Below are 26,340 nucleotides of genomic sequence, written 5' to 3' on the forward strand. Positions count from 1 at the left end.
TGATGTGTGTGGGGAGGAAAGGCCTGGCCCATGTGTTCTGATCCCACAGAGCTGGCCATTGATTAATCAGAAGCTCAGGGTTCAGTTTCCTGGGGTTCAACTAGGCCAAGGTCCTGAAGCACTTTGAGTGGCCAGTAAGAGTAAGACACTAAAACTGACTGTTTTCTGTATATTAAGTCTTTCTTTTTTTCTAACTTTAGGAATGTGCCTAATAGAGCCCTGTATTTTGTTACTCCACTAAAGATAGCATAGCACCTCTGTGCCCTTTTAAACACACAAAATGTCCCCATCACCTGACCATTAACCCATCAGAAAGAATCTAGAGCAGAAAACTGCTGCTGGTCTGACAGGCATATATTGATGTGAACTTCTGTTATTTTGCTAGACTTGGAATATGAATTGTGGTCCGAGCTGTCGCAGAGTCTGTACGCCACGTGAGTCCAGTAAACCTGAAGGGCTGTTTGGGGGCTCTGTCTTTAAATGCTGGTGTCACTTCTAATGTGGGTTCCTCAGTCCTCATATACAATATAGATAGAGTGTGTACAGGGGTGTTGGTGTGTGGGTGGGTGGGGTGAAGGACCCTTTTCAATCTGTGGATCAGCTGAGTATACATTTAAGACAATGAAAACCTACTATTGTATTCCTTCCGCCATAGTGCCTTTGCCCTGCCCAGTCACGCTACAGGATAGCTCCCATTCTGAGCATGCATAGTAAGCCCAGGAAGCAGATTTGAAAAGAAAAAATCTTGATTTGTGCAGGAAGCTGAGAAGAATCCTTATCATATACAGAGATGTTACATCAGACATTTGTAGCTCGGCCCTGGTCATTCACACAGCCATAGCTTAAGATAAGATAAGATAAGATAACCTTTATTAGTCCCACACGTGGGAAATTTGTTTTGTCACAGCAGGAAGTGGACAGTGCAAAAGTTATTTAGCCCATCTGCTGGGAATAGAGATGACTCTTAAGTACGTAAAGCTGCCATTAGCCTCTGTTTCCTATTGTAAGCTGTTTTAAAGGGTCCTGCGATCTGCCATCTGTTTTTGCCCCTTATTTATATATTGAATATATTCTCTCCCTCTCCTCCCTGGCATGGCCTGACATGTGTGAGAGACCTGCTCCACCTCCCAGAGCAGTCACACGTCTTCTCCCTCAGGCTTCCACTCCTTTTTATTGCCTCCTCAGTTTCTACTCACTAGCTCTGTGCTTTTCTGTACTTTTTTTTTTCTGAAGAATTGCAGAAAAATATGTATGTGATGACTCTGAGATCAGCCAAACGCTTATCCCATCATCATATGTTCTAGAAAACTATGCGTATAGTTCTTTTTCAAAGAAGGGTTTTCCATGTGCTTATTAATATAATATGTTTACATTTGTACACTGTGCAAAAGTCTTGAGCCACCCCTCATTTCTTTATATTTTGCTTCTAAGGAGCCAGGCTTGCTTAAAAGTGCTCTTCAGTCTTTCTGGAGGCCTTTCAAAGTTTTTTCTAAGGACACTGAATAATTGTTTGTATCTGAGAAATATTTCTTTTTGTTAAATTACTTAACACTGATCTATGAATCACTGGACACTTTGTTACTACAAGCCTGTCACAACAACACATAATTGTTCCTATTTATTTAGTTGAATCTACAAAAATGCCAAAGATGGTGCAGTTTGACCGGCACAATCCAGCGGTTTTCCACCAGCAAGGTGATACCCAAAGACCTGTTAGCCGTAAACTTGGCATATCATATCATATCATATCATATCATATCATATCATATCACAGCATCATGTGTAATGGGTTCTAAATCATTTTCATGAAACTCGACAAATGGAGGACAAAAGAACTGCCAGGCTTAAAAGAACTACCGTAGATGTGCAGTCATGTCTCTAAGAAAGACTGACACAGGATCTGCCCCCATTGTTCCATTTACTGAAACCTCATCAGAAATGAGTGAATAAAATCAGAGGACACAGATTTATGGAGTGATGAATCCAGATCTGAAATATTTTTAATAAAATCACCATCATTATGTGCAGAGTAGTGTTGGATAGAGCAGGGCGACCAAAAATATTTATCACGATATACATTTGAAAATTTGCGATAAGATATAACTGACGATATAATTGACACTAGACAAAATACTTTACAACTCCTCAACTTTATTAGTGCAAAAAAACAACAACATCAATGTATTTTCACTTACACAAGCAGCTGTTTTTTATGTGCATTAAAATAAATATAAAAATTTAACAGTGCAAATGCAAATTCCTCGCTGACAGTTTAACCAAAAGGCATTTCCAGTGGAAACTGGCCGACATATCCTCAGCATAACCATGTATAATATCCACGAAACTTAAAAAGAGGTTATACACACACAATACAGTAATATTATGTTGAAGCACAGTACGTATCACTCCGCGAGGCTCCGCCTACGATAGCCGTAACGCTCCGACAATCCATCAAGCGGTGCGGCTTCGAAGCTTAGCAAAGTCGTACTGAAACATTTAACAGATTTTTGAGCGCCGTGCACATAAAATCATTTCCAGGTCAGTAAACACAACCAGAGTTCATACATAAGGCACACGGGATTATAAGGGGCTCTGTCGACTTTCAGAAAAATCAAAGGATTGATTTTAAGTGCGCCGTATTTTCCAAACAACACGGTAATAACGACGGCCCGCTAGCATGCGCTACCAAAAATAGTGCTTTGTTGTGTATCTGACGGACGAAAGCTAAACCAGTTCCACACCACTGAAGCTGCAGCATTTTTACAAACCAGTTCAGGTTCATCTGTTTCATTCAACGATCTGCTTTCGCTCTTCTCATTCTCCGCCGCCGCCATGTGCGTATGTAAACAAAGGCGCACTGCGCATGCGCGTTTTACCCATAGTCTATCGCGATATTTCATTTTCTTATCGTTGCCCAACATTACACCGGTATTACCGTGAACGGGATGATATGGCCCAGCCCTAGTGTTGGATCATGTTGACAAAGAGCAAAAGGCAGACAATTGAATGTCCTTCAAGAAGCCTGCATATGTATTCCTAAAGACTGCTTAAATGCTAGCTTTCTCAGCTGTTTGCAGAAGTTGCACACTGCAAAACACATAACATAACATTACCAAATAAATCCAGTGTATTAGAGAGGGAAAAAGCCAACTAGCTGTATAACACTGATCACAGCTGTTTTTGTTTTCCCCACAATTAGGCACCTTGATTAAACCAGGGCCTATGTGGGTGGCATTTTAGCACACAGGCAACACTATAGCAAGGTTGGTCAATGCTCTTATGTTTTGTTTTGTTTTTTTAAAACCACCTCCGCTAAACCGTCTTCTGAAAGCACCTTAAACAAAAGCCACAGGATGTATTTATAGCCCTGACAGCCATTTATCATAAAAGGATGTAAAGTCCCTCACCGTGTTCAACATGGCTCATACTTTGTGTTCATACTCCTACGTCCTTGCAGGGCACCAGAAGTAGACGATGCTCCTGATTTGATAAAGGCCTAATGGAGTGAATGTGGGAGCTTGACAGCCTTTCAGCTTTCAGTTTATATAATTTAAAATAGGAGTGCTTTGGAATTAGATGCCCATGGGAAACAAGTTGATCAAAGTGAAGTTGCTGGGCTCAATAAAGTTTAGGGAATTTTCATATTTTTGTATGTAGAGTAGCTGACTTAACACACAGAAAGCTACAAAACTTTAGGCATGTAAAGCCAGTACACCAAGCACTAAAACTTGGGTTTTAACAAAGGCTGTGGCACAGCTATTGAAGATTAAGGAGAGGAATTAAGTTGGGTGTGTTTGTTCTATCCCCTTCACGTTTGTCTATAATGCCCTTGTCATCATGAGAGTGGGGTTAATCAGATTACATTTTAGGTTGCAAAGCTGGAGCTTGCGATATAATGAACATTATGTCCTGGCGTGTTGATTATCAGCCATGTCATCACAAAAGCCTGTTGTACACCAGCTGGAACTGCTCTTTATCCTCTCACGTCCCTCAAGTGTGACCTGAAACTTAATTAAAGTTCTGTTTGGCATTAAAATAAGTAAAACGTGGTACGATAGGTATTTAAGTTAATTGCAAGGCAGTGCAATAGAGCTGGGCGATATGAGATTTATTCATATCACGATATTTTTTTTTTTCATTTCAGGCGATAACGATATCTATCACGATATAAGCCGAATAACTATATTTGTAAGATTTAAATGTGCCGTTGCTCACAAGTAAAATGTGAAATAATCAGCAGCTTGTTTTTATTTAAATATTTATTTCCCATAATAAGTTCAACAGGGTAGATGTACTTAAGGAACATGAGACTTTTTCAGATAAATAAAGACAAATATTGCAAACTACACAAAAGGCAGCCGCTAAAGCGTTTAAGTTTCAAAATAGAACAAACGAAACAGACTAAATTGTCAATTCCACTTAGAAACAAAATATTAATTCTAAAAATAAATCTTAGTTTGTTTTACAGAAGAACAGACAAAACTGACTAACTTTTGTCAATATCAAATAAACTGAGAACTAAAAGGAAATTCTCAATCTCTCCTTGTTGTATAGCTGAGCTTTTCAAACAGTTTTAACAGTTACTTTAGTCTGACAAAAGCCGAATGACGAATTAGCGCTTCCAGTCAGAGACTGAGGCTACGTCCACACGTACACGGGTATCTTTGAAAACGGAGATTTTCAGTTTTCATTTTAAAAAATAATCCCGTCCACACATAAAGGCAGAAATGAAGGAAAACGCTGCTATGAACATGCCAAAGCAGCAGGTGGCGCTAGATTCCTAACCGTGCAGAAATGTTGGCCAATCAGAAGTCTAGAAGCCTCGGTGGGAAAAAGTAAACAAAGCTGGGGCATAGAAGCAGAACCGAGTCGTATGTGTGGAGGGACAGTAACTGTGTGTATATGTAAGCATTTAAACACTGCAGAGAGTAGAATTAACAGTAACAGTATTGTAGAAATTCATTTCACCGAAACAATAACGTGGCGCACAGTGTGACGCATGCACCAGTTTATTGTATTTCCAGACTTGCTTTCGGCACAATTTACAGTGCATGCTGCTCTGTTTTTTGTCAGACTTGAAATAGCCGAAATACCTTCACACTACGGAACTTCTATGGCTCTTCCGTTTGACAATCTCTCCGGCATTGGAACCATCATCTGTTTTCTCTTCGGTCATGCTCGGTTGATTTTTCTAGTCGGCACACTCATTTCCTCCATTACGCGCTGGCTCCATTACCCGCTGGCTGCTTCCCAAACAAACACACGTGCGGCTTGGCACTTGTGCTGTACGTAACAAGTCACGCAACGTGACGCTGCGGCTGTGATTGGTTCGGCTCTGCGCTACTTAATTTGGATTGGCTGACCTTTATTTTTTTTTATTTTTTTTTTTTTAAGAGGACAAGAGCGGCGAGGTCTATCGCGATAGCTTAATTTCTCTATCGAGTAAAAGTTATATCGCGATACATATCGTTATCGTTCTATCGCCCAGCTCTACAGTGCAATCATAAAAATGCACGCGAGGTTGTTCCTCACAAACATTGCTCCCTTGGGGTAAAATTCACACTTTTATGGTGTAGGGAGTTTAAAACGTCCTTTCACGTGCGATATGACCAAAATCTCATATCCCGATATAAGACCTCTATCGTCTCAATAACGTAATAATATAAATCACAAAAATTTAACATTTTCTGTAAATTCTGTGAATCTCGGGCATCTCGACTTGTGTGAAGTGTTTCCAGCTGGGCTTCGTGTACCTGGAATTTTTAACCGATGCATGAAACGATATTTATTTTGGTTATAAGTTGTAACGGCCGCCGTTTTCGTTGTGAGTATTTATTACACAGCGTGCTGCGGGGAAAAGTCTGTTCTAACGTTTGAGTCTAATGTTTATTTTTTAGCACCTGACTAGGGCTCTGGGTATCGTCACTGATTTCTAGAATCGATTCCGATTGACAAGGTCCTGAATCAATTCGATCCACGATTCGATTTCATTTGAATCTGGGAAATTTTGCCTCAGACAGTCAGAAATATTATAATTCAGATCAGTATATTTACATATTTTTGTATCTATAAAAAGGAAGCTGACACTTTTGAGACTTTATCAAAGGTGTGAGCATCACAGCAGAGGCCTTTGTGTCAAAGTAGCTGAAGATAAAACACAGAAAAACATGAAGGCGATTTTCCTGGCCTGGGATTTTATAAAAATGTTCTGTAGTAGATCAAAAACAAAAGAAAACCATTAATCAACTTATGAACATTAGCTCTGAAGTAGGGCTGAACGATTATGGAAAATAATCTAATTGCGATTTTTTTGCCCCAATATTGCGATTGCGATGCGATATGCGATTATTTTTTAAGGTCTTTGTCTTCTGTATTATTAAACAAAGACAAGCAATACATCATATAGTATGGCCAATACTATATTACATTAATTTTAAACTGTTCTTTCCTGGAAGACAGACCTCTGTTATGATGACATGAGGTGATGCATGAATTGATGACTGACATTTTTATTTAACTTCTTCAATCACAACAGTATATTTGAACATACACAATAGTTTATTTTTAGCTTACAAACATCTGAGCATAAAGTGCTGACAAGGAACCCTGGTGTAAACATTAAAATGAAAGTCAGTACAATGTGCAGATTGCAGAAATATACATAAACAAAATCAGTGGCTTTACCACACTCAGTTTTTCGACATCTGTGAACTACTAGACAGTCATTCAATTAAAAAATAATATTAAATAAATAAAACTAATAAATAAAAAATACACACATCTTACTGATCTCTGCAGTCAGTAACATTACACATAAAGTGCAAACATAATAGCAATTGTATAAACACACACACAAACACGCCTTTAAAATTTAAAGGGATATCTTGATAAACCGAGCAGATATTTGATGTTTACACAACTACTTTCTCGCCTGAAAATATGTTAAAAGTTTATTTTGTGACCCAGAAAGATTAGTATGAGTAATTTTAAAATTTAGTAGCGGCCGCCATTGCTGGAAACTGGAGTTTGGCTGGGCCGCGCTATGAATTCTGGGATATGGTAGTAATTTGGACAGCCTTCGGCACGTCGCTGTGACGTAATCGGTCTACAAATGCGGCCTCAGGAGGATGCAGCCCATGAATTTGGACATGTCCAGAGTATAATCGCAGCCTTTGCGGTTAGAAAATTGCACTTGATCATGTCGCGATATTATCGCAAATGCGATATATCGTTCAGCCCTACTCTGAAGTTACAGCGGTTTTATTAGAGACAAATTTAAATTTGTTTAGAAGCCTATTGAACGGCAGAAATTAGGTTTTCTTTTCGGAAGTAAGTAAAAGGAAAAAAAAAAAACAGCGACAGCCTGTAAACAATGGTAGACTTGTGCGTAACAAGCAAACGAATAATGCAGAAAACAGATTTCAGGGATAGACGGGAAACTGTTCTTGAAGTATACTGAGAGAGAGAGCTGTGCATGAAGTGTGATTTTATTGTGGTGGAAGCAAAACAGCAAAAGTCAGAGTGAGTCCATGACGATGTTTATGTGAAGCTTAGTTTGGATCTTCTTTTGCTGCTGGTTTGGTCAATATTGTTTGGAGAGAGATAAAAACTAACAGCTTTAGGCAAAAAGGGCGTAAACACAAAGCGCGGACCCGCCGAAACATCAGAATCAGCGAGCTGTCGGCTTTCAGCCCCGACCGTGTCCGTGCCGTCGGGGGAGAAAGGCGACGTCTCACTGATTGTGATCCGCGGGCCCGCGCTTTGTGTTTACGTCTTTGTGCAGAAGCCGTGTACCTGCTCACAGTTACTGTTTTAAATGTTTGGTGGTTGTCAAAATTTTGTGACGTTTCACCTGAGATTCTGGAATCTCCGCAAAATACATTTATATAAAAATATCGATTCAGGATTTTAATGAATCGATATCACGTTATCCAAGCCAGAATCGATGAATCGATTATTAAAACCCACCCCTACACCTGACGTCTCTTTTTTGCTTCTCATCCGTAAACACTCTGCATACTCTTTCATGTTTCAGTTTATTTTGAAAAGTCTCAACAGGATCTTGAGCTTTATTGTGAAAGGTTTATGTTCGAACAGCCCTAGTTTTACATTTATCTCATTTACAGGAAAACTTTTTCTGTGCCAAAAAAAGCAACTTTTGATGCAGTCACCTGTACGCACGCATACCTACACAAACCGATGTGTGAACACTCTTCCTTTCTTCTCTTTTAGGAACCTATAAAATCCAGGGCGCCGCAGCTCCATTTGGAGTATAGATTTTACAAACAGTTGGGGAATTCAGGTAAGAGACTTCACTTTGTATTTTCTTTTTCTGTATTTATTTTTTCCCTCTAATAGGCGGGAGTTGAATATGAATGGACATTTTCACACTAGATTTACCTGTGCTGCAAGTGAAACCTTACGCAGAAAGACAATCATGAGCACCTGTGAAGATGGGTGATTAATTGAGTTTAATCGTTAGTTAGGATTTTGGTCACTGCAGGTTATGAAACAATGCTCTTGTTTTGTCTTGTTTTATAAGTCCAGTGCACCAATTTTTCTTTAGTGATTTACTTTCACCACCTGCTACTAAGGACACTCACTGCAAGTCGAGATATTGGAAGTGTAAACAATATATAGCTTCTACCTTTGCTCGCTTCTTCCTTAGGAAATAGAAATCATGTCATGGTGTCATAACTATGAACCTGCAGCGGCTCTTCCAAGGCTTGTGAGGTCTGGGCCTCTTCTTGCTCTAGTTTGCAGCTGCAGGCTTCGTGGTGGTGACTGGTGGTTGCACCTGCATGATAGGCTTCACCATCAGCTCTCACCCTCCAACCCCACCTGGTTAAAGTTCTCTTCTCCTCTGTCTTTGTCATCCTACATATGTGGCTGGGCTCTAGCTACACTCATAAATGTGTAATGTGTCTGTCTCAGACACTGTATTCAGGATGTTGGGCAACACGGTGGCTTCTGCAATCCAGCGCTCGCTCCTATGTATTTTGAGTGGACTAGTTCTAAGTTTATGAGAATGCATCAATTTGTTGGAAGACCTAATTACACACCAATCAATGTATATTTATAAGTACAACATTTTTTCAGTTAAACTGAAAAAGACCGACTGTACCTATTTAAATGAAGCTTACTTGGTCGTTTGTGTGTGCTATTCTAAATCTACTCCAAGTGCTCCTGTTGTTGCAGTGATTCTCGTCTGTTTGTCAAGTAAAGTGCATGTGTCCTGGTCTAATTTAGTGACACGTGCCTGCTTCTTGGCTCCTTGTGCCAGAGCAAAAACCCTCCACTGTTGATACGGAGGTGGGGCATTAGGGCAGTCCTTGGCTATTTATAGCTGGCCCTCTACAAGCATTTGGGCCATTATGGTGTCTGCTTGGATAGCTTCCCTAGTCTCCTTAGTCACGATATCCTCTGCCTCTCTGTGCGCTGCCTGTACACTGTAGGGAAACGCTCCAAGGTGTGTTGACAGGGTGTGGCTTGTTTGTCTGGATGGCACTCTTTGGTGTAATCTCTTCATTTGACATTCACATTTAGTCAATCATAACTGTACCTGTCACCTCCAGTGCCACTTTCCTTTTTTATAGCAGAGGATTCCTGCAGTACAAGCCTGTTTCCCTTGCATTCTTCCTTTCAGTGAGACCACTATTGGTCTTTAGCTTTATTTATATATGTGTGTGTGTGTGTGTGTGCGTGTGTGTGTGTGTGTGTGTGTGTGTGTGTGTGAATGCACCTGCTTAGCTCTGATATTGTCTTTACTCAAACTGATTTTGGGCGAAGACACACAATTGTCCCTATCCACTTGAATTCAGCACCGATACTAAGTGTGGAGTTAAGCGATGCAAAAACATATCCTCTCCATTCCTCTGTTTGTTGTTCAGTAGCCATCCCTCAGGGGTGCTAAAAACCAACAAGTGATCATTGGCCTTTTTAAAGTATCCCTGATGTGGCTCACAGCCATTAATCGCACACATGGCACTGTTGGGCTGTTTTAGTCCTCCCCTGTCACTCACCGGGACAACAAGCCAAAGAAGCCCAGAGTATCACACCGCTTTGGCTTGCCTTCTTCCCAAACTGCTGGAACCACGAGCAACCACACACGCACCTGGGTGTGCACAATAATGGTATGCGTCATGAGACCAGGCAATCTTCCTTCCACTTCCTGTCCAGTTTTGATTCACACATGCCCATTGTGAGCATGGGGCGTTGGACAGGGTCAGCATGGACACTGAGTGACTGCAGACTTCCATACGCAGCAAACTGTGATGTACTTTGTGTTCGGATAGCTTTCACTGAGTAAAATTAGGATTCTCAGCAGTTTGTACTGCAGTAGCACTGCTGTAACAAGCACAAGCCAGCTTTCCCTGAACTCCTGCACTTTGTTTTTTCTTCCACCACATTATCCTTTGAACACTGACTGCCTAATAGTCAGGTGCCAGTGTAATTGGATAATCAAGGTTGTTCACTTGAACTGTCAGTGGTTTAATTTGTTTTAGGTTGAAGTATATTATGTTCCTGTTCTAAACAGGTTCAGTAATAGTGATTTGCTCCGACCTGTGCCAGATGTCTTTTGTGTTAATCTTTTGCAAACGGAAGCATACACACATGAGTAATTTCTGTGGCAAGGCTCATTTATTTTAAATAAATGAAGCGATCTGGCTGCTTTCTGACATTAAGAGATGTTCACATTCAACAGGTGGCTACATAATATTGTCAAGTTTTGCAAACTGTGTGTGTAAATCAAGGAAAATAATGGGGAATATCTGACTCTATCAAAATTTGATTCATTCTTTTGCTACTTGCACAACACTTTAGAGCTGCAGTATTAGAGCTGAGCAGAGAGGCCTCATCTCCAGCTGGTGACTGACCACTACATGGTGATATGTCAGGAAGGCTCACTTGACCGTCTAGCATGGGAGGAATCAAGGCGATAGATTAAATCTACTTATGTTGTCAACTTGGCTTAATGGGGACATGTGACCCTGTTAGTCCTGCCCAACCGGAGAACCTCAAATATGTCACAGCACGGACTACTCAGCGCTTAACGCCCAGGAGGAGCTTATCTGCACACTATTAATTCTCTCTTGTCCTGAACAGATCCCCGCTGTTGGGAATCCTGTCTCCCACTTTGCAGATTTTTGTGAACATTTAGAATGGATCTGTTATTGCAGTTGCTGCTGCTGCCAGTAGCAAAACAAGTCATTGACATATCCTTTTAGAAGAAGTCTAATGCTACCAATCGTTCACTTTACCACTGTCAGGGGACTGGCTTCAGTTTATAGAGAGTAGGTATCATTTAATGGCATTTTATAGCCATGTAGCTCTTCGAGTCATCTCATCACGCCTGCATGGATGTTATGTAATTAGGGTCATTTGTATGGAGGTCTCCTCTCGAATATTGTGGCTGTTAATATTCAGAATCATGAAGGCTTTCAGTGGCATGACGCGGCACGTTGATAATGTTTTCTGCAAATCATTGAGGCTCATCCACCCACCTGCTGTGACCCTGGAAAATCATGTGCTTTTATATATTTACTGCTGCTGGTATTATTCAAAGTTGGACTGATAAGATTATTTTAACAACTGTGTCCTTAAGCTGTGGTGTCATCGGGCCACACATGCTTCTGCGGAGGTTAAAATCTAAAGTTATCAGATATAATTAATAATTAACTTACGCCCAAACTCAACAAAAGTATTGCTGCTTGATCCTCAAGCTGCTGGTTTTTAACCTGACTACATCTTCGGAGATTGTTGTGCTTTTAAGCTGTGTTGCATTTTTAGCTTCCGGCTCAGTCTTTGAAAGCTCGAATGCTGATCATATTTCAACTTTGTGAGAACCTCTTCAGAGCAGTGAACCTAATGGAAGTCTCTACTTCTCCTGCTCTCTCCTCAATATACTCGACTCTCTAATCTAAATCTTTAATATGGATTCCTTCTCCTCTACCCTCCTCTTTGACGCTGCCCCCTCTCCCCCAGACTTCTCCTCTTTGGCCCTTAAGGCTGACATTTCATTGTTGGCCAACATTGTGTTCGACTAGCATGATGCCGCCTTCCCTCTTGCTGTGTCGCCTGAGAAGGACTGCCTGCACATACAATTGGGTGAATTGTCTGAAATTGTCAAGACAGCAAGGGTCAGAGCGCCACTGACGCAGGCTTGCAGTGAAAGCCAGAGCTTTTCCCACAATGCTGAACACACAGTTTATATTTTTGTACGACTTTATGTTACGGTTAGAATTACAGCCATTTATCCTGGTCGGGGCGTTTCAGTTTGCTTTGTGTGTTGTTGAAGGATCCTTGTTTTGTCGTTATGCTTGAGACAATATCCTCTTTTGCACAGCTATTGTTGTGTCATGGTCTATATTACATTTTTGACAAAAATCCCCTCATTTACTCCCAGCTGGTCCCATCAGTCATTTTTAGACTAGTTCTCGCAGCTGCTCTGTGTACAAGCTTTGCTCACCCGCAGAAGATTACGATACACACTGCACTCTCCTCTCGTGATGAGTTGAATGCCCTCTAGATTTGGGCCAAGCTTTGACGAGCAGGCCTCCGAGTGATCTCTCATCACTGCCTCATCTGTGGTATTAGACCACAGACATGCGTTTAATTGGTGATTCCAAACTGGCTGTTGGTTTGGATGCATGTTGGATAAAACACTAACATGCAAAGAATAGAGTCTTTGGTGTTTATGTTTCAAGTTTAAATATTTTTTTAAAAAAAGTCAATGTGGCTTTTAGTATAAAATGTTTTTAGTGGTCAGCAAGAGTATAATGGTGCTCTATAAATGTCAATACAGTCCATTCCATCATCACCAGTGAAATCCTAGAGGCTAAAGTGCAGACGGACGTGCTTGTTTGTGTGTATGCGTGTGCATGGATGCACTGGGGTCCTGTTGCAATGTTAAACTACCATTAAGGCAATTAGGGCTGCCACAAACGATTATTTTGATAGTCGACTAGTCACCGATTATTTTTGCGATTAGTCGACTAATCAGATCATCATCCATTGGACGTACAGCTTATTGCACCAGCAGCATCTGGTCTTATATAACTATCATTAGCTTACAGCTTGAAGTGTTTGTGCTAACTAAAAATAAAGACAAGATGGTAGTTTATTAATTTTTAATGAAATTTGCAGATTGTTTCGGTGAAGTTTAATAAACTCCTTGCTATCTAAAATATAACAGGACACCGGAGTATATTCTCCAGCGTCTCACACTTCTGATAATCAGCTGTCTGCTTGACAGTTTTAGCTGTGCAAAAACTATACCTTTAATCTCAGCCAAACCGATTTACTCAGGAACAAATAAAATACTGAAAAAAGCCAAACAATAACATTTAAGTTATCTAAGTGACTTATATATATGTTTAACCTGACTAGCGAAAGACGGCGGTGGGTTTGAAAACGATTTGCCGGGAGTCCGGTGTTCTCACGGCTCTAGTTAGCCTTGCCCCCGCCTAGCTAACGAGCTAGTGGGTAACAGACGTCTCCGAAAACGTCGGAGCGCTTTTGAAAATATGTGGTGTCTTGATAAACTGAGCAGATATTTGAGGTTTACACAGCTACATTCTCGCCTGAAAATATGTTAAACGTTTATTTTGTGACCCAGAAAGAATAATAAGAGTAAAGTTAAAACTAACTAGCTGCCGCCATTGTTGACAACTGCGCTGGGCTGCGCTATGAATTCTGGGACACAGCTTCTTCTTCTTCGGGGTTTAACGGCAGCTGGCATCCTTGGACATGCAGTGCTGCCATCTTCTGTTTCAGTCCGTTATTACACTCTTAAATCCTACTACTCATTCCTGCGTCCTTTGTGATCTTACAAAGCTTCAAACGACGCGTCGACTATTAAATTAGTCGTCGACGATTTTAATAGTCGACATAATCGTGACTAGTCGACTAATCGTGGCAGCCCTAAAGGCAATGCAGAGTTGTGCCCACTCTAAGCATGTTCCTGGCAACTGATTTACTAGCTGTTATTTAAATGGGAGAGAAATACGTGACTAGTCCTAATGTCAGATCCTTAGCTCTTTAAAAACAACTCTGTCATCTCTGTCTCACTGTAGTTCCTTCTTAGATTTGTATGTTAGAGCTTGATCATTCTTTTAGTATTTTACTTTATTTTTATGCAAATCTGGTGGGAAGATCACTGTTGTGGTTTAAAGGCATATTTTAATGGATGGATCCTCAGCTCTGTTCAGCAACGTTCACCAAATTCAAAGTGAAGGAGAAACAACAGCATTAAATCCTGAAACACACGTGTGCGAATCTGTACGTCAGTCCTGTGCACAGCTTTGCAGACCATCGCCTACATTTTGTAGCTGTTTACCGCCCCGTCAGACATGTGTCAAACAATCATTCTGTGGGTGGCTCTTCCACACTGCAGAGTACTGTAGTTATAACCTATAAGAGAACTGATATCTATGTTTATTTTCCATTTGGTCATCTCTGCTGTCACTCCCTTTCCTTTTCAGCAAATCAGCATTTAATCTATGCACAGCATCGTCCCTGTAGGTTTTTAGAAGTCTGGACACAAGCACATTTGTGTAGGTCGCATACCTGTGATCTTTCTCTCTGCGTAGTCAAATAGCTATGCAAATGGACACAAATGTGGTACCATGAATTTATCATTAAGCTGCAAACTTTGTAGCTTTGGCTCAAAAGCCCTGCTCATGACTACAAAAAGGTTATAAGACTGGAAAAGAAAATCTGTTCAGATAAGCAAGTCTGTTCTTGTGCTTTTGTAATAAATAAATAAACAAATAGGAAAATGAGTATATTGTTAACCCAAATTTTAGCCCACACAAAGAAGCCTAATGTTCAATCACTAAAACAAATTTTTCATCTTAGCAATGCAAGTAAAGACCTGTAATTTGGTATCTTAGTGAAAAAAAACAAAACAGGTACACTTAACTTTTTTTTTTTTTTTTTTAACTTTTTTTGTATAATGGTCAATTTGAAAATTCACAAATAAGAACAATAATTATATTTAGGATTAAAATATAATTTTGGTGAAAGAGCTTGTGCATGATGGTGGATTAACCACTATAAAGAAATGATAAATCTGGATCCTCCCTGGTCTCAGTTGTTGTCGTCGTCAGAATAAAGCGTGTGGAAACCGCAGCCTCAGGCCAAAATACTTTACTGTGTAACATTTACACAAACTGCAGTTGATTTTAAGAGATTTGAATCTTTCCTGGTGGTTTTCAGATGCACTTGTATTTTTGAAAAATGAAGCAAGACTTTACTGTTCCTGATTATTCCAGGGGAGGGGGTGTTTTCGTAACAGTTTTGCCACGCCCCCAGAAGTTCCACTGTCAAAACGCTGATATATTTAAAGAAGGTAAATACTGCCGGGTTGATCCTTCCACATTCTTTAGAAGTCGTCCTATACACAGACTATGATGGGTGTGGCAGTTTCTGGTAACAAAGGCTTTGTACAGTTGTTGGTTGGGCGCTGACACCTTTCCCTTTAATCCTGCTTCAGAGGACAAAGAAAGCACTAAGCCACTCCTGTTTCTGAAAAACCTGTTGAGGAAATAAAAGTTTGCCCCACTCTTTCTTATCAACAAACCAGCACCATAATTCAGCACACAAAGCACTTTGTTAATTAACAATTAAGCACTTTAATTTATGTTAACACTTAAAACATCGTGTTTTCACTGCTGTTGTTTACAGTTGTTGTGACTGACTACAACACTGACAGCATGTGCTGGCCTACCAGGAACCAATGGTGTAACAAACTCTGACTTAGTAACACAGTGAAAATAAAAGTCTCAAAAGTGATTATGCAAAGCCGATTATCAATAACTGTGTTTCAGTCAATTAATTTATAAGGCAAAATCTAAAAAGTCTCACTAACTTTGTTATTGTGTCTCCACAGAGGGAATCCCTCAGGTGTACTACTTTGGTCCTTGTGGGAAATACAATGCCATGGTGCTGGAGCTGCTTGGGCCCAGTCTAGAGGACCTGTTTGACCTCTGTGACCGCACCTTCTCCCTCAAGACCGTCCTCATGATAGCCATACAGCTGGTAAGGCCTAAAGTGGGAGAGGAGTGAGCATATGTTCAGAGGAGCTTGCTTTGGTGACATCAGGCTTCCCAGAAAGTTATTCATAGTGCAACTGTGAATACAAATGTTGTCGTTAGTGGCTTGTTCCAGAGGGCAGGTTTACTGACCCCTCAACCTGACTCTGAACTCAGTGGGTAAATACCAGAAAGTCTGAATTTTAGTTTATTAAAGTGTTTGCCTGGAAGATGGCTCCATTATCACTGCAGCTAGAAACAGAGTAGAGACGAGTACCAAGTTCTGTAGTATCTAGTTCCAAACTTACTTTGTGTTTGAATTCGGTGTTAAAATCTTAGTCGATATAAGATGACAGTGGTAAGATATTACATGAGCATCATCAGCCACAACATGAGAGTATGAGAGAAGCCTGTGCATGTAGCATTTACTCTTTTTTTTTCATTCAAATTAAAAAAAAAAATTGAGTAAACATACATGTGCTTGGGTTTGGGATGTTTTCATGTTCTAAGCCTCTGCTGAGGTGGACATGCTTGCTGTGCTGTTGCAGGTTTGTCTTTGGTTTGGCTGCCGTTAACATTTTTAATGGGCAGGCTTTCTTTTTATCGCGTTTTGCATAAACTGCTTTGAGTTTTCATGTTTGGAAACTGTTCAGCTTGCAAAGCGATTAAAACTTCAAATGCTAACACCGATCGTTCACCTAGATAACACGGATGGAGTATGTCCACACCAAGAGTCTGATCTACAGAGACGTGAAGCCTGAAAACTTTCTTGTTGGGCGGCCAGGAAGCAAGAGGCAGCACACCATCCACATCATTGACTTTGGTCTGGCCAAAGAATACATAGACCCCGAGACCAAAAAACACATCCCCTATCGGGAGCACAAGAGTCTGACTGGGACGGCACGCTACATGAGCATTAACACACACCTGGGAAAGGGTAAGAAAGTCTCAGGAATACACCTGTGGGTTGATTAGCTGTCTACATTTGCATATGCAAACTTTATTTGCATGAATATTTAGTATAATGTGAATGTCCTAACTGGTTTGCTCACAAATGCAGCGTTGCAAACAAATGGCATTAACCTGATTTTTACATACTGTTATCTGTTTAGTCACTGGGTGTTACCTGAATGTTGGTGATATGCGAGATAACCAGGGATGCTTTAGGATTGTTAAATGAATCATATTTTTCTGATGTCTTGTTTCGTTTCTGGGTTATTTTGAAGCATTTTAACCAGTAACCTCATAGTCCTGTAGCACAAAGCAGCATTACGGGCCTAGCATGGTAACTGTAGGTTTAAACCAGAGTTTTCCGTGTTACAAACGTGGTCATTTCTACAGAAGAGTTGAAAACAAAAATGGCCATGACGTCAATAAAAAAAATTGACGATATGTTTGTGCTTTTAGAAAGTTATTAGCCTCTGTAAAATCTGCTGCTAGTACTCTTGTCCTCTTTTGGGCACATGCTGCCAGCAATGCCTGTTTTATATAAATATGTGAATAGATTGTTAAACCCTGGACTGGCTGGTGGTTATCGCATTGATAACAACCTTCATGTGACCGCCTAGCGTGATTGCCATTGTTGGTGTACATGAAGCCTGATAAGGATAGATCTCAGTGTGTTGAACTTGAACATTGATCGGTTTGTTGCCTTAATCAGTAGTTGCCGTGAGAAGCTGAGTCTGCTGCTTCTTCGTGACGCACGATTGGCCATCTTCATGTTGAGGCTCGATAAGATGTTTTTAAGACGGGAACAGTGGACTCGTGCTTTGTTTCTTTGAAGCCACTGTTAGTCTTGCCAGCTGGTTATAAAATGCATTTGTTTATCACAGCTAACCTCATTTTCATCCTGATCTTGTACTTCCAGAACAAAGCAGAAGGGACGATTTGGAGGCCTTGGGTCACATGTTCATGTACTTCCTTCGAGGCAGCCTTCCCTGGCAAGGCCTAAAGGTACTGCAGCAATTTGCCTCATGCTGATATAACGCTTGTCTTGTAATCCACTCGATGCGTGGCGTAGCGGTTTCTTTTTTGATACTTGACGCCCACTCAACTTTAGCATCCTCTCAGACTGGTGACATTTTAAGGTCTCTCTTTTTAGAAACTGAAACACTGAGAAACAGTTAAATTGGCACAGTTGGATACTTAAAATATTGTCTCGTTATTTTTCTGTTGAATTTACACACCTTTTTCTGCACAAACAATCAGATGCGACAGGAAACCACCTTCTGCACCTTGTTTTGCAGCTTAAGAGCTGTGAGAAAAAGCTTACATGACTAAGGAGCACGGCCACAGTCGCAGGTGTCTCAAGGGCCGGTTTCAGCAGGCTGCAGAGCTGCTGTGGTTGCTTTTTGAAGGCATCGGTATCAAAGGTGTACACAGAACAGACTAGAAGACAAGACAACTCATCTGAACATTTGCTATGTGGGTGGAAGCTCTTGGTGGATGAATGTGAGGGATGTATAAATGTGGGGGATGTTGGATAGCTCTGGCCAACACAAACACACAACAGGAGAGTGAGCTTGAAAATCCGCTGAAGCTTATCGATCAATATATTGGCAGCTAAGGAACTCGCACAGAGTTGTGCTGACCCCCTGTATGGAGTGTAAAACTATACCACCCTGAAGGGTTGGAGGGGATCTGGTTGGTTTAGAGCAGAAGAACATCCCATCATGTGTGATAGAAAATTAAATAACAGCTGAGAAGCCTTTCCTGTGCCAGTGAGGAGGTCAGCGACAGGTTGCCCTAGATTTGTGGGATTTCTTTCCCCACACCAACAGATATCTACAGCTGAGATGATGTTGCAAAGTGCTGATATCGACATGACATGTGGCAAAACTTCTGTGAGTCCAAAGAGCCGCGGCACAAATGCAGGCGCTGCACATGTGATATCACGACTTGAGAATCTGTCTGTTTTGAATATTGGACATGTTCATGGACGCCTCAAGCAGCAGCACATGTGCTCATATTTAGATTAGAGTAGGATTTATAGTACAGTAAACATTTAAACTTGTTTCCCCTGCAGGCCGACACCCTGAAGGAGAGGTATCAGAAAATTGGAGACACCAAGCGAGCAACGCCGATTGAAGTCCTTTGTGAAAGTTTCCCTGGTCAGTAGAGCGCTATTTTCCTCCTTTCGGGTTTATTTATTTTAAATGAAAGTGGTGTGGATTTCACAGTATATATCTTTTGGTACAGAAGAGATGGCCACCTACCTGCGCTATGTGAGGAGGCTGGATTTCTTTGAGAAGCCGGATTACGATTACTTGAGGAAGCTCTTCACCGATCTGTTTGATAGGAACGGCTACGTCTTCGACTACGAATACGACTGGGTCGGCAAATCGCTCGTGAGTGCCTTTCACTGAACCCACCTGACCTCTGCTAGCATCATCAATCAGTTTATATTGTTGCTCTAACTGTAATTATTTCTTAATAACGCAAAGCTAATTATTTTTGCAAACCCGATTACCAAATTGCCAAAAGCGTCTCTCATCACGTGGGCATTAACATTATTTATTTTTGTTTGTTGTTTTTAAAAATTTCTCACTAAGGTTGTTTTGTTTGTGCTTTTGTTCGTTTGCCTTGCAGCCCACACCGATAGGCCCCATCCCCAGTGACACGCCCGTGCAGCCCAACAGCAGAGACAAAGCACAACAGCAGACCAAAAACCCGGTGAGGTTATCAGCAACAACATTAAGACACAACAATCACCACTCCCGCCTACCAATATAGTTGCTTGGGTGACCACCCAAACCAGTCAGGTTTATCCTCGAGGTCACTCTCGTTGTTTCCAAATGTAAGCAACTTCCTGTTCGCGTCTACAGTCTGACTGGTCGGCAGTGACGCCCGTCTCCCCACAAAGTCCGTAAAGTAAAAACAAAACGAATGCCTTTGTAGCAAATGAACGGGCACGTGCCGTTACGAGGCAGACTCTCCAGCTGTGAAACAAAGCATCGTTTTTGACTTGGATTAATTCTTCACACCTTGCCACGCTAAGCTCAGTCATTGCATGCATGAGTTGAAAATGCAAATTGCATTGTTCACACCAGTAATGACAAAGTACAGACGAGTGACAAATAAATGGAAAAAAAAAATCCAAACTTTAGGAAGGTGACGAGCTGCCAGGACACCACCTCTTGAACTCTCCGGAGGGTTTGAGCACAGCGCCGGCGGAGAGCACCGTCTTACAGCCAAGCTCAAAATGTGCTGTTGGTGTTCACCTGGGCTATCTCCTGACTTTTGGGGCCATAGCATATGATTCACACTATTTGCATAATCACCAAACCAATCGGTGACTATCCTGGAAGGGATCACTCCTGTCAGAACAGAAATGTGCAACCATTGGCTAAATGCAACCACTCAGCACAGCATTGTATCGATGAGCAGTCAAACATCCCTTTAGGCTCCTTCTCTCACCCCAGCTGCCCCCCCCCCCCCCCCAAGCCTGGTTCTGCTGGAGGTTTCTTCCTGTTAAAAGGGAGTTTTTCCTTCCCACTGTCGCCAAAGTGCTGCTCATAGGGGGTCATATGACTGTTGGGTTTTTCTCTGTATCTATTATTGCAGGATCTACCTTACAATATAAAGCGCCTTAAGCTGTATAAATAAAATTGAATAGAATTGAAAAGTGGGCCCATACCAGGTGGGAGATGCCGGAGTCACCAGATCACCTCACTGTGGCAATCAGGGGTTCATGTTTTTCCTTTAATTTGTCATCCGTTTTTATTTGCTTAGTCTGTGACAAAGTGTAGACTTTTTGTTGTTAATAGCATGCTATCCGAGCCTTGTTTCTTTTGTTTTTATATAATGTTAATGATAGGATAATGATTGATTGGTTTTATTATGCCAAAAAAATCTATAAAATATAACCAGTGATAACAAATAATTTTCCTGATCATGAAGTTGTACTTGGTGAGTCTGACTCATCGGTTCCAGTAAAGCTGTACAAGGAATCCGTTTGACTTTATGATTGACTTGTTTCTGTGGACTCTAGCCTCTTTTTATTACTCTGTATTTAATGCGATTGGCTCGGCGATAACGTTCCACCTTTTAAGCTCGCAGCGCACGGCCTTCTGCACCATGTACAGTAATGACTGTAAAGCTTTAACATCCTGCTTAAAACAGCGTATCAATAGAAAGTGCTGGCTGTGAGCATCTGTAGCCAAATGTCATATTTGTACATATATTTTTTAGGTCAGTGAAAGCAGAGTGTAAGAACTGCTGTACTGTAAACCCGAGTCCACAGCTAAGTTCAGAGAGTCTGATGACGTGATGACGCTGTTGCTCAGCGGTGCCAGCTGAGCCCATCAAGGCTGTTTTCTTTTACTCCTGCATGATTTTACTAGAGTGTCGATCTGTGCTTCACATAAATTTTTGCTTCCCTCTACTCCTCTATTAACATAGTTCGTCTTAACAAGCCTGCTTCTGCTTGGGAGATGTCTTCTATAATTTTTGTTTTTCTTTTCTTTTTTTTAATCCACCCCCCCTCCCCAACTCCTCTCATTGTCCTTCCACATTTCTGCCCTCACCCCCTTCAACCACATTGCCTTTCCCTCACTCTTCATTCCCTCACCCCCTGACCCATAACCCCCACAAACTTCTTCACCCCCCTCTCCCTTCTCACCACCTCACACCCACCTGCCTCAACCCTTTTTGCTCTTTGCGTCAAGTCGCCTGAGCCCAAAGGAAGTGAGTCTCAGCCCACTCCCGTGACCAATAAGGAGACTCTGGGGTCGCACCTCACAGCTGAGCGGCTGGGGGGCTCTGTTCAGGTACTGCTGCTGCTACAGCTGCTGCTTTGATGGCTCATGCATGAGGCCATATAGGTTTGTCTGTGTGTCTGACCCCCCCCCCTCCCCTCTCTCTCACTGACTTCACACTGCCTGCCCGTTAGATGCTCTGTCTCGACTCTGTGCTCGAATCAGACTGTGTGAATCCTGTGTGTCACTGCTGTCGGTCTGCTTCTAGGCTGCTTGCATCCAAGGCCATCCAAAGATGACATCCAGCAGTATCTTATAATAATAATAATATAATAGAAACACTAAAAGGTCTATTTTTGTACATTTATTCTATAATAGTTCTTTGTGTTTTTGCTGTTTTCAGTGTGTAAACTGTGTCACCGGAAATAAGTCTCTGCAGAAAATGTGGTGCACAAGCGCCACCCAGTGTCGGCTAATAGAATTGCAGTATTTAGAGGATTGGTTCACGTTCTTGTCTTGCAATCTTATTCACATATCAAGTTTTCCTTGCAGTTTTCCTTTCTCTTGTTCAGCTGTCCATCAGCTGTTTTTTTTTTCAGTGTGTTTCAAACTGACTTTAGCAACAAGAAGAGATTTTGGAGTAAAAACAAAGGAAAGGATTTCTTATCAGCCTCAAAAAGCAGGAGAAATGATCACAGCGAGGAAAATCGTTTTCAATACTTGTTCGGTGCCTTATTTGTGTTTGAAGACAGAAATGAACAGTGTGAACCTGTCCTTTAAACTTTGTTGGCTTTAGCTGGCTCATCCTGGGTTACTTGCATAACTGTTTTCTTACCTGAGAGGGCGGATAACTTGTGATAGTCAAGGTGCATTTATTTGATCCTGTGAATGTTCATCAACTGGATTCAGTCTGGTGTCCTTCTCTAATGGTGCAGGTGATGAGCTCAACAAATGGCGAGCTGAACACTGATGATCCCACAGCCGGACACTCCAACGCTCCCATCACCGCTCCCACCGAGGTTGACGTACCTGATGAAACCAAGTATGGGGGGATCCTCACATTCACACACAGAAAACACATGCTTTTCTTTTTCAGTGCTGTCCAATAAGTCCAAATCCAAAATTGGTGCTGAAAAGCATCTAAATTGTTTTGTGTTCCTTGTTGTTAGCTCCTCCGTGTAGAAGCCTTTTGAGTACAGGCAGTGACTTAGTCACAGTAACAAGCTGCACTTTGTGCTACTTTAAATATTGTTTCCATGCTTCCTACTTCAGTTAAGTTAGGTTTGTTTACATAGGAACACAGCAGTGCATTTATATACACCGTTTTAACCTATTATAACTATATAAAGAAGAAATCAGATTTTCTCTCTGACGATCAAATATTGGAGCTATTACCTGCTGTAAATACGCCAGCGTCTGTTCTAAGCCTGACTAAAACATCAAGTATGAGTGTGTCACTGTCATATCTCTGTGTATGTTGAGCAGTAGCAGCTGAGGCACAGTAGGAATGTTATCAATGGGACTTAAAGTTCACCAGCAGGGAGGGGAACATTTTAACTGTTGCACATAAAGAATATAACTGTAAGTGTAGTGAAGCAGGTTAGACTTACTTTAAAACTCCTTTATTTACTGTGACTCAGCTGTGTGTCAGTAATTCATGAGACCACACTCAAAAAACAAAAGACTAGGCTGTTATATACATATTAGTTAAAAACAACACAACAGCCTCTTTTAATGCTCAGAAATGTTTAAATGAATATGGCTCGTTTAATTTAGAAGCAGTTACATCATCTTATCTTTCTGAAACATTCTTCATGTTGTCTTTTTTCTACGCGATTCACAGCCCACAACTTTGCTAGCTCTAGTTAAGCTTAAATAGGCGACCAGCTAGATTACCATCGTCATAGTTGAGCTATGCGAGTCTTTTCCATTTGCACCTACTCAGCTTGACTCGACTTTTTCTTACTGGGTTTTGGTCGTTTTCCGCTACAGTTGTGTACCACCCCAGTGTGGGTGGGGTTGCTGTAGCAAGGCGGCTCGACAGAGGGGAATGGAGTCTGTTGATGTCACATTTTTTGGCTCAACTCGGCTCATGTGGATGACGCTAAAAAAGCACCTGGTACCTGACGCTGCCGCCTAGTGGAAAACCCTAAAGACCGAGCGGAGTCGAGTGGATTAGGTGCCGTGGATGATCCTCAAAGATGATCCCCCAAAAGAAATATTTGTAGTTTCAAACACGAACAACTGAGTTATTAAAAGTCCACGACTTCCTTAATTCATTTATAACTATTATGAAGACAAATGATGAGATTACAGTAAGTGAAATGGTTAAAAGAAAGGAAGCCAGATTAGAACTGGCTGCTGAACCCCAACCCTCACAGGCCTTGCTATGTACCAGTATCTACATGTGTGTAAATACCTGCTTTTCTAAAGGAAGCCATGCCTCTGTGTTTGTGCAGGTGCTGTTGCTTCTTCAAAAGGAGAAAGAGGAAAGCGCTCCAGAGGCACAAGTGAAAGAAGAGAACAGAGAGAACTTGAAACATTGTGGTCACGGTCAAGTTTTAAATGGAAGCAACTACACAGACCCCCCCACCGCCCATTATCTCTTTCCAGCTACCCCCCCCCCCCCCACCACCTCCTTACTCCTTTCACCTCATTCCCCGCTGTCACATGTACCTCCCCGCTTGAGTTCTCTCTCTCTCTCTCTCGATCCCAGCGAGTGACAGGAACGTTGCAGTCACAGCGACTCCACAGACTTTCAATTCCTTTACAGATGAAAAATAAACAAACCTGCATCACCACGTGAGGGGGAGGGGCTCGAGAAAAACGTTTAAAGAAAACAAACAAAAAAAAGCTGTAACAATGAAACTCGAATACCGTGGCGTGAATATGAAAAAAGATGCTGTTTGAAACAGTTGTTGTATTCTAGATTCCATAAAGAACGTGTGTTGTTCGAACAGTCAGCTGTTGATCAGGGGAAACCATTCAAGTGGTTCGAGTGCAAGAAATCTGCTCCTTTATTAGGAAAATGTTAATTTTATTTTCTTTGGTGTGTCTTTTTTGGGATCAAGGTGAAAGAGGAAAAGGTGAACTATGCTGATGTTAAATCTGAGCGACACAGGAAGCGTTTCATCTATAAATCAGTCTGGAGGATTTTTATGCATTTTTTCTTCCTCTTTTTGTTTTTTGTTTCTTTTGTAAGTGAATCCTCAGTTTTCAAAGTCAAATCCCTGCATTGAAAACTTATTTTTATGTTGTAGTGTTCTGGAGTTCAATTCTTTCCTCACTCTGGCTTCCTTCTATTTTGTTTCGTCTGTCGACGCGGACTTTGTAGCACAGTCACTGGCCTCAGGTACTGTGGAAGAATGAGAGGAACCGATATTAAGCTCTCTTATTATTATTGCACTTTTTGGAGGAAAAAACAATTACAGTGGAAAACTTTAGGTTTGAAATTAACAATTAAGGAAACAACTTAATAAAGACTGATCTAGGAAGAGTCCTTCATGATGCTTATATTTGAGTTATGGCTGAAAAATGTTGTCGATTCTCATGAAAGAAAAGGACATGTCTTTTTTTGATTTTTATTTCTTACATCAAAAATAATTTACCAGGAAATCATAGTTTGTGCCTTTCTAAGTAAAATGTTTAAAGCTCAAGTGAGTGTCCCGCAATGACATTTTATCTAATCTGACCCTAATGCTCACTGGATTACTCTGTGTGTGTGTGTGTGTGTGCGCATGTGTGTTTGTATTTTTTTCCCAAATCTGGAGGTTTTGCAAGCAGATGACTGTGTGCACATCCTGTCAGTCACGTATAGGTCAGTATACATCCTTCTCTCTCCTGCTGTAACGCCACATCTGTACAGTGGTGGCGGTTTGGCGTGTGTGCTGTGCCACCTCAGCGAGACGCAACAACCCACATCTGTCTGACCCGCTGTTCACTTTCATCTGGAGGTCACAGATGGGCAGTGAGGTTAACTCGTTTAAAGGGTACACGAGGTCTGGGCTGCTGTTTTCGATCAAACTGTACTTGACAGAAAAAAATTACATTTTTTTTGTGTGCGTTTTATCATGTTTCCCATCAGCCCCTGTTTCATGTAGCCCTTTAATACCTTTTGTTCGTCTGACGGCCTGCTGCCTCAGTGTACATCGGTGCCAAACATTTCTCCAACAGCTTTGAAGATTATCAGAAAGATTTTCCTTTTAATTTTTACGTTGCATTTCCTGTAAAAGTGAGAGAGGAGGAGGGGAACAAGTTGAAATTCCTCTAGATTTGTGAAAACCCCCACAATGCATCTGTTCAGCAGCTTTCATTTTCTTCACAGCTCCAGCCCCTGCTGTAATCAGTGTAACCTGTTTTTGGTTTTGATGAGTCGTCTTGCTGTCACGAATCGGTGGCCTGCTCCTTTAAGGACACGATCGAGCCTTCCTACCGGTATGATTGTTGTCGCACAGGGCTGATCATGTGATTGATGACGAAGTGAAAGGCACGACACGTCACAGTTTCGGTTTACAAATGGTGATCTCGCTCATTAATGTGGGTGGTGTCAAAGAAGTTTACGGGATGCTGAAGATTTAATGTTTTCATTGAAACCAAACAACCTCGGGATG

The 26,340-nt window shown here is 41.4% G+C and overlaps 1 protein-coding gene across 6 annotated transcripts in view; it reads left to right on the plus strand.

Annotated features, from left to right (window-relative positions):
- The window catches only part of csnk1g2b (casein kinase 1, gamma 2b), a 38,520-nt gene extending 13,134 nt beyond the window's left edge, over nucleotides 1-25,386 (plus strand). For 3 of the 6 annotated variants that reach the window (XM_082511216.1, XM_082511217.1, XM_082511218.1), the window contains 10 exons: nucleotides 8,233-8,302; nucleotides 15,893-16,041; nucleotides 16,737-16,971; nucleotides 17,902-17,987; nucleotides 19,060-19,144; nucleotides 19,233-19,381; nucleotides 19,623-19,706; nucleotides 21,701-21,802; nucleotides 22,666-22,772; nucleotides 24,190-25,386. In XM_082511216.1, the coding sequence (XP_082367342.1) occupies nucleotides 8,233-8,302; nucleotides 15,893-16,041; nucleotides 16,737-16,971; nucleotides 17,902-17,987; nucleotides 19,060-19,144; nucleotides 19,233-19,381; nucleotides 19,623-19,706; nucleotides 21,701-21,802; nucleotides 22,666-22,772; nucleotides 24,190-24,244 (1,122 nt within the window). In that variant the 3' untranslated portion in view covers nucleotides 24,245-25,386. The remainder of the gene's footprint in view (nucleotides 1-8,232; nucleotides 8,303-15,892; nucleotides 16,042-16,736; nucleotides 16,972-17,901; nucleotides 17,988-19,059; nucleotides 19,145-19,232; nucleotides 19,382-19,622; nucleotides 19,707-21,700; nucleotides 21,803-22,665; nucleotides 22,773-24,189) is intronic. The other 3 variants (XM_082511219.1, XM_082511221.1, XM_082511220.1) reach the window with 3 other exon arrangements.
- The last annotated feature ends 954 nt before the right edge of the window (nucleotides 25,387-26,340 follow it).

The sequence above is a fragment of the Aulonocara stuartgranti genome (assembly GCF_965226115.1).
Source record: "Aulonocara stuartgranti genome assembly, chromosome: 17".
In the NCBI taxonomy this organism is placed as follows: Eukaryota; Metazoa; Chordata; class Actinopteri; order Cichliformes; family Cichlidae; genus Aulonocara; species Aulonocara stuartgranti.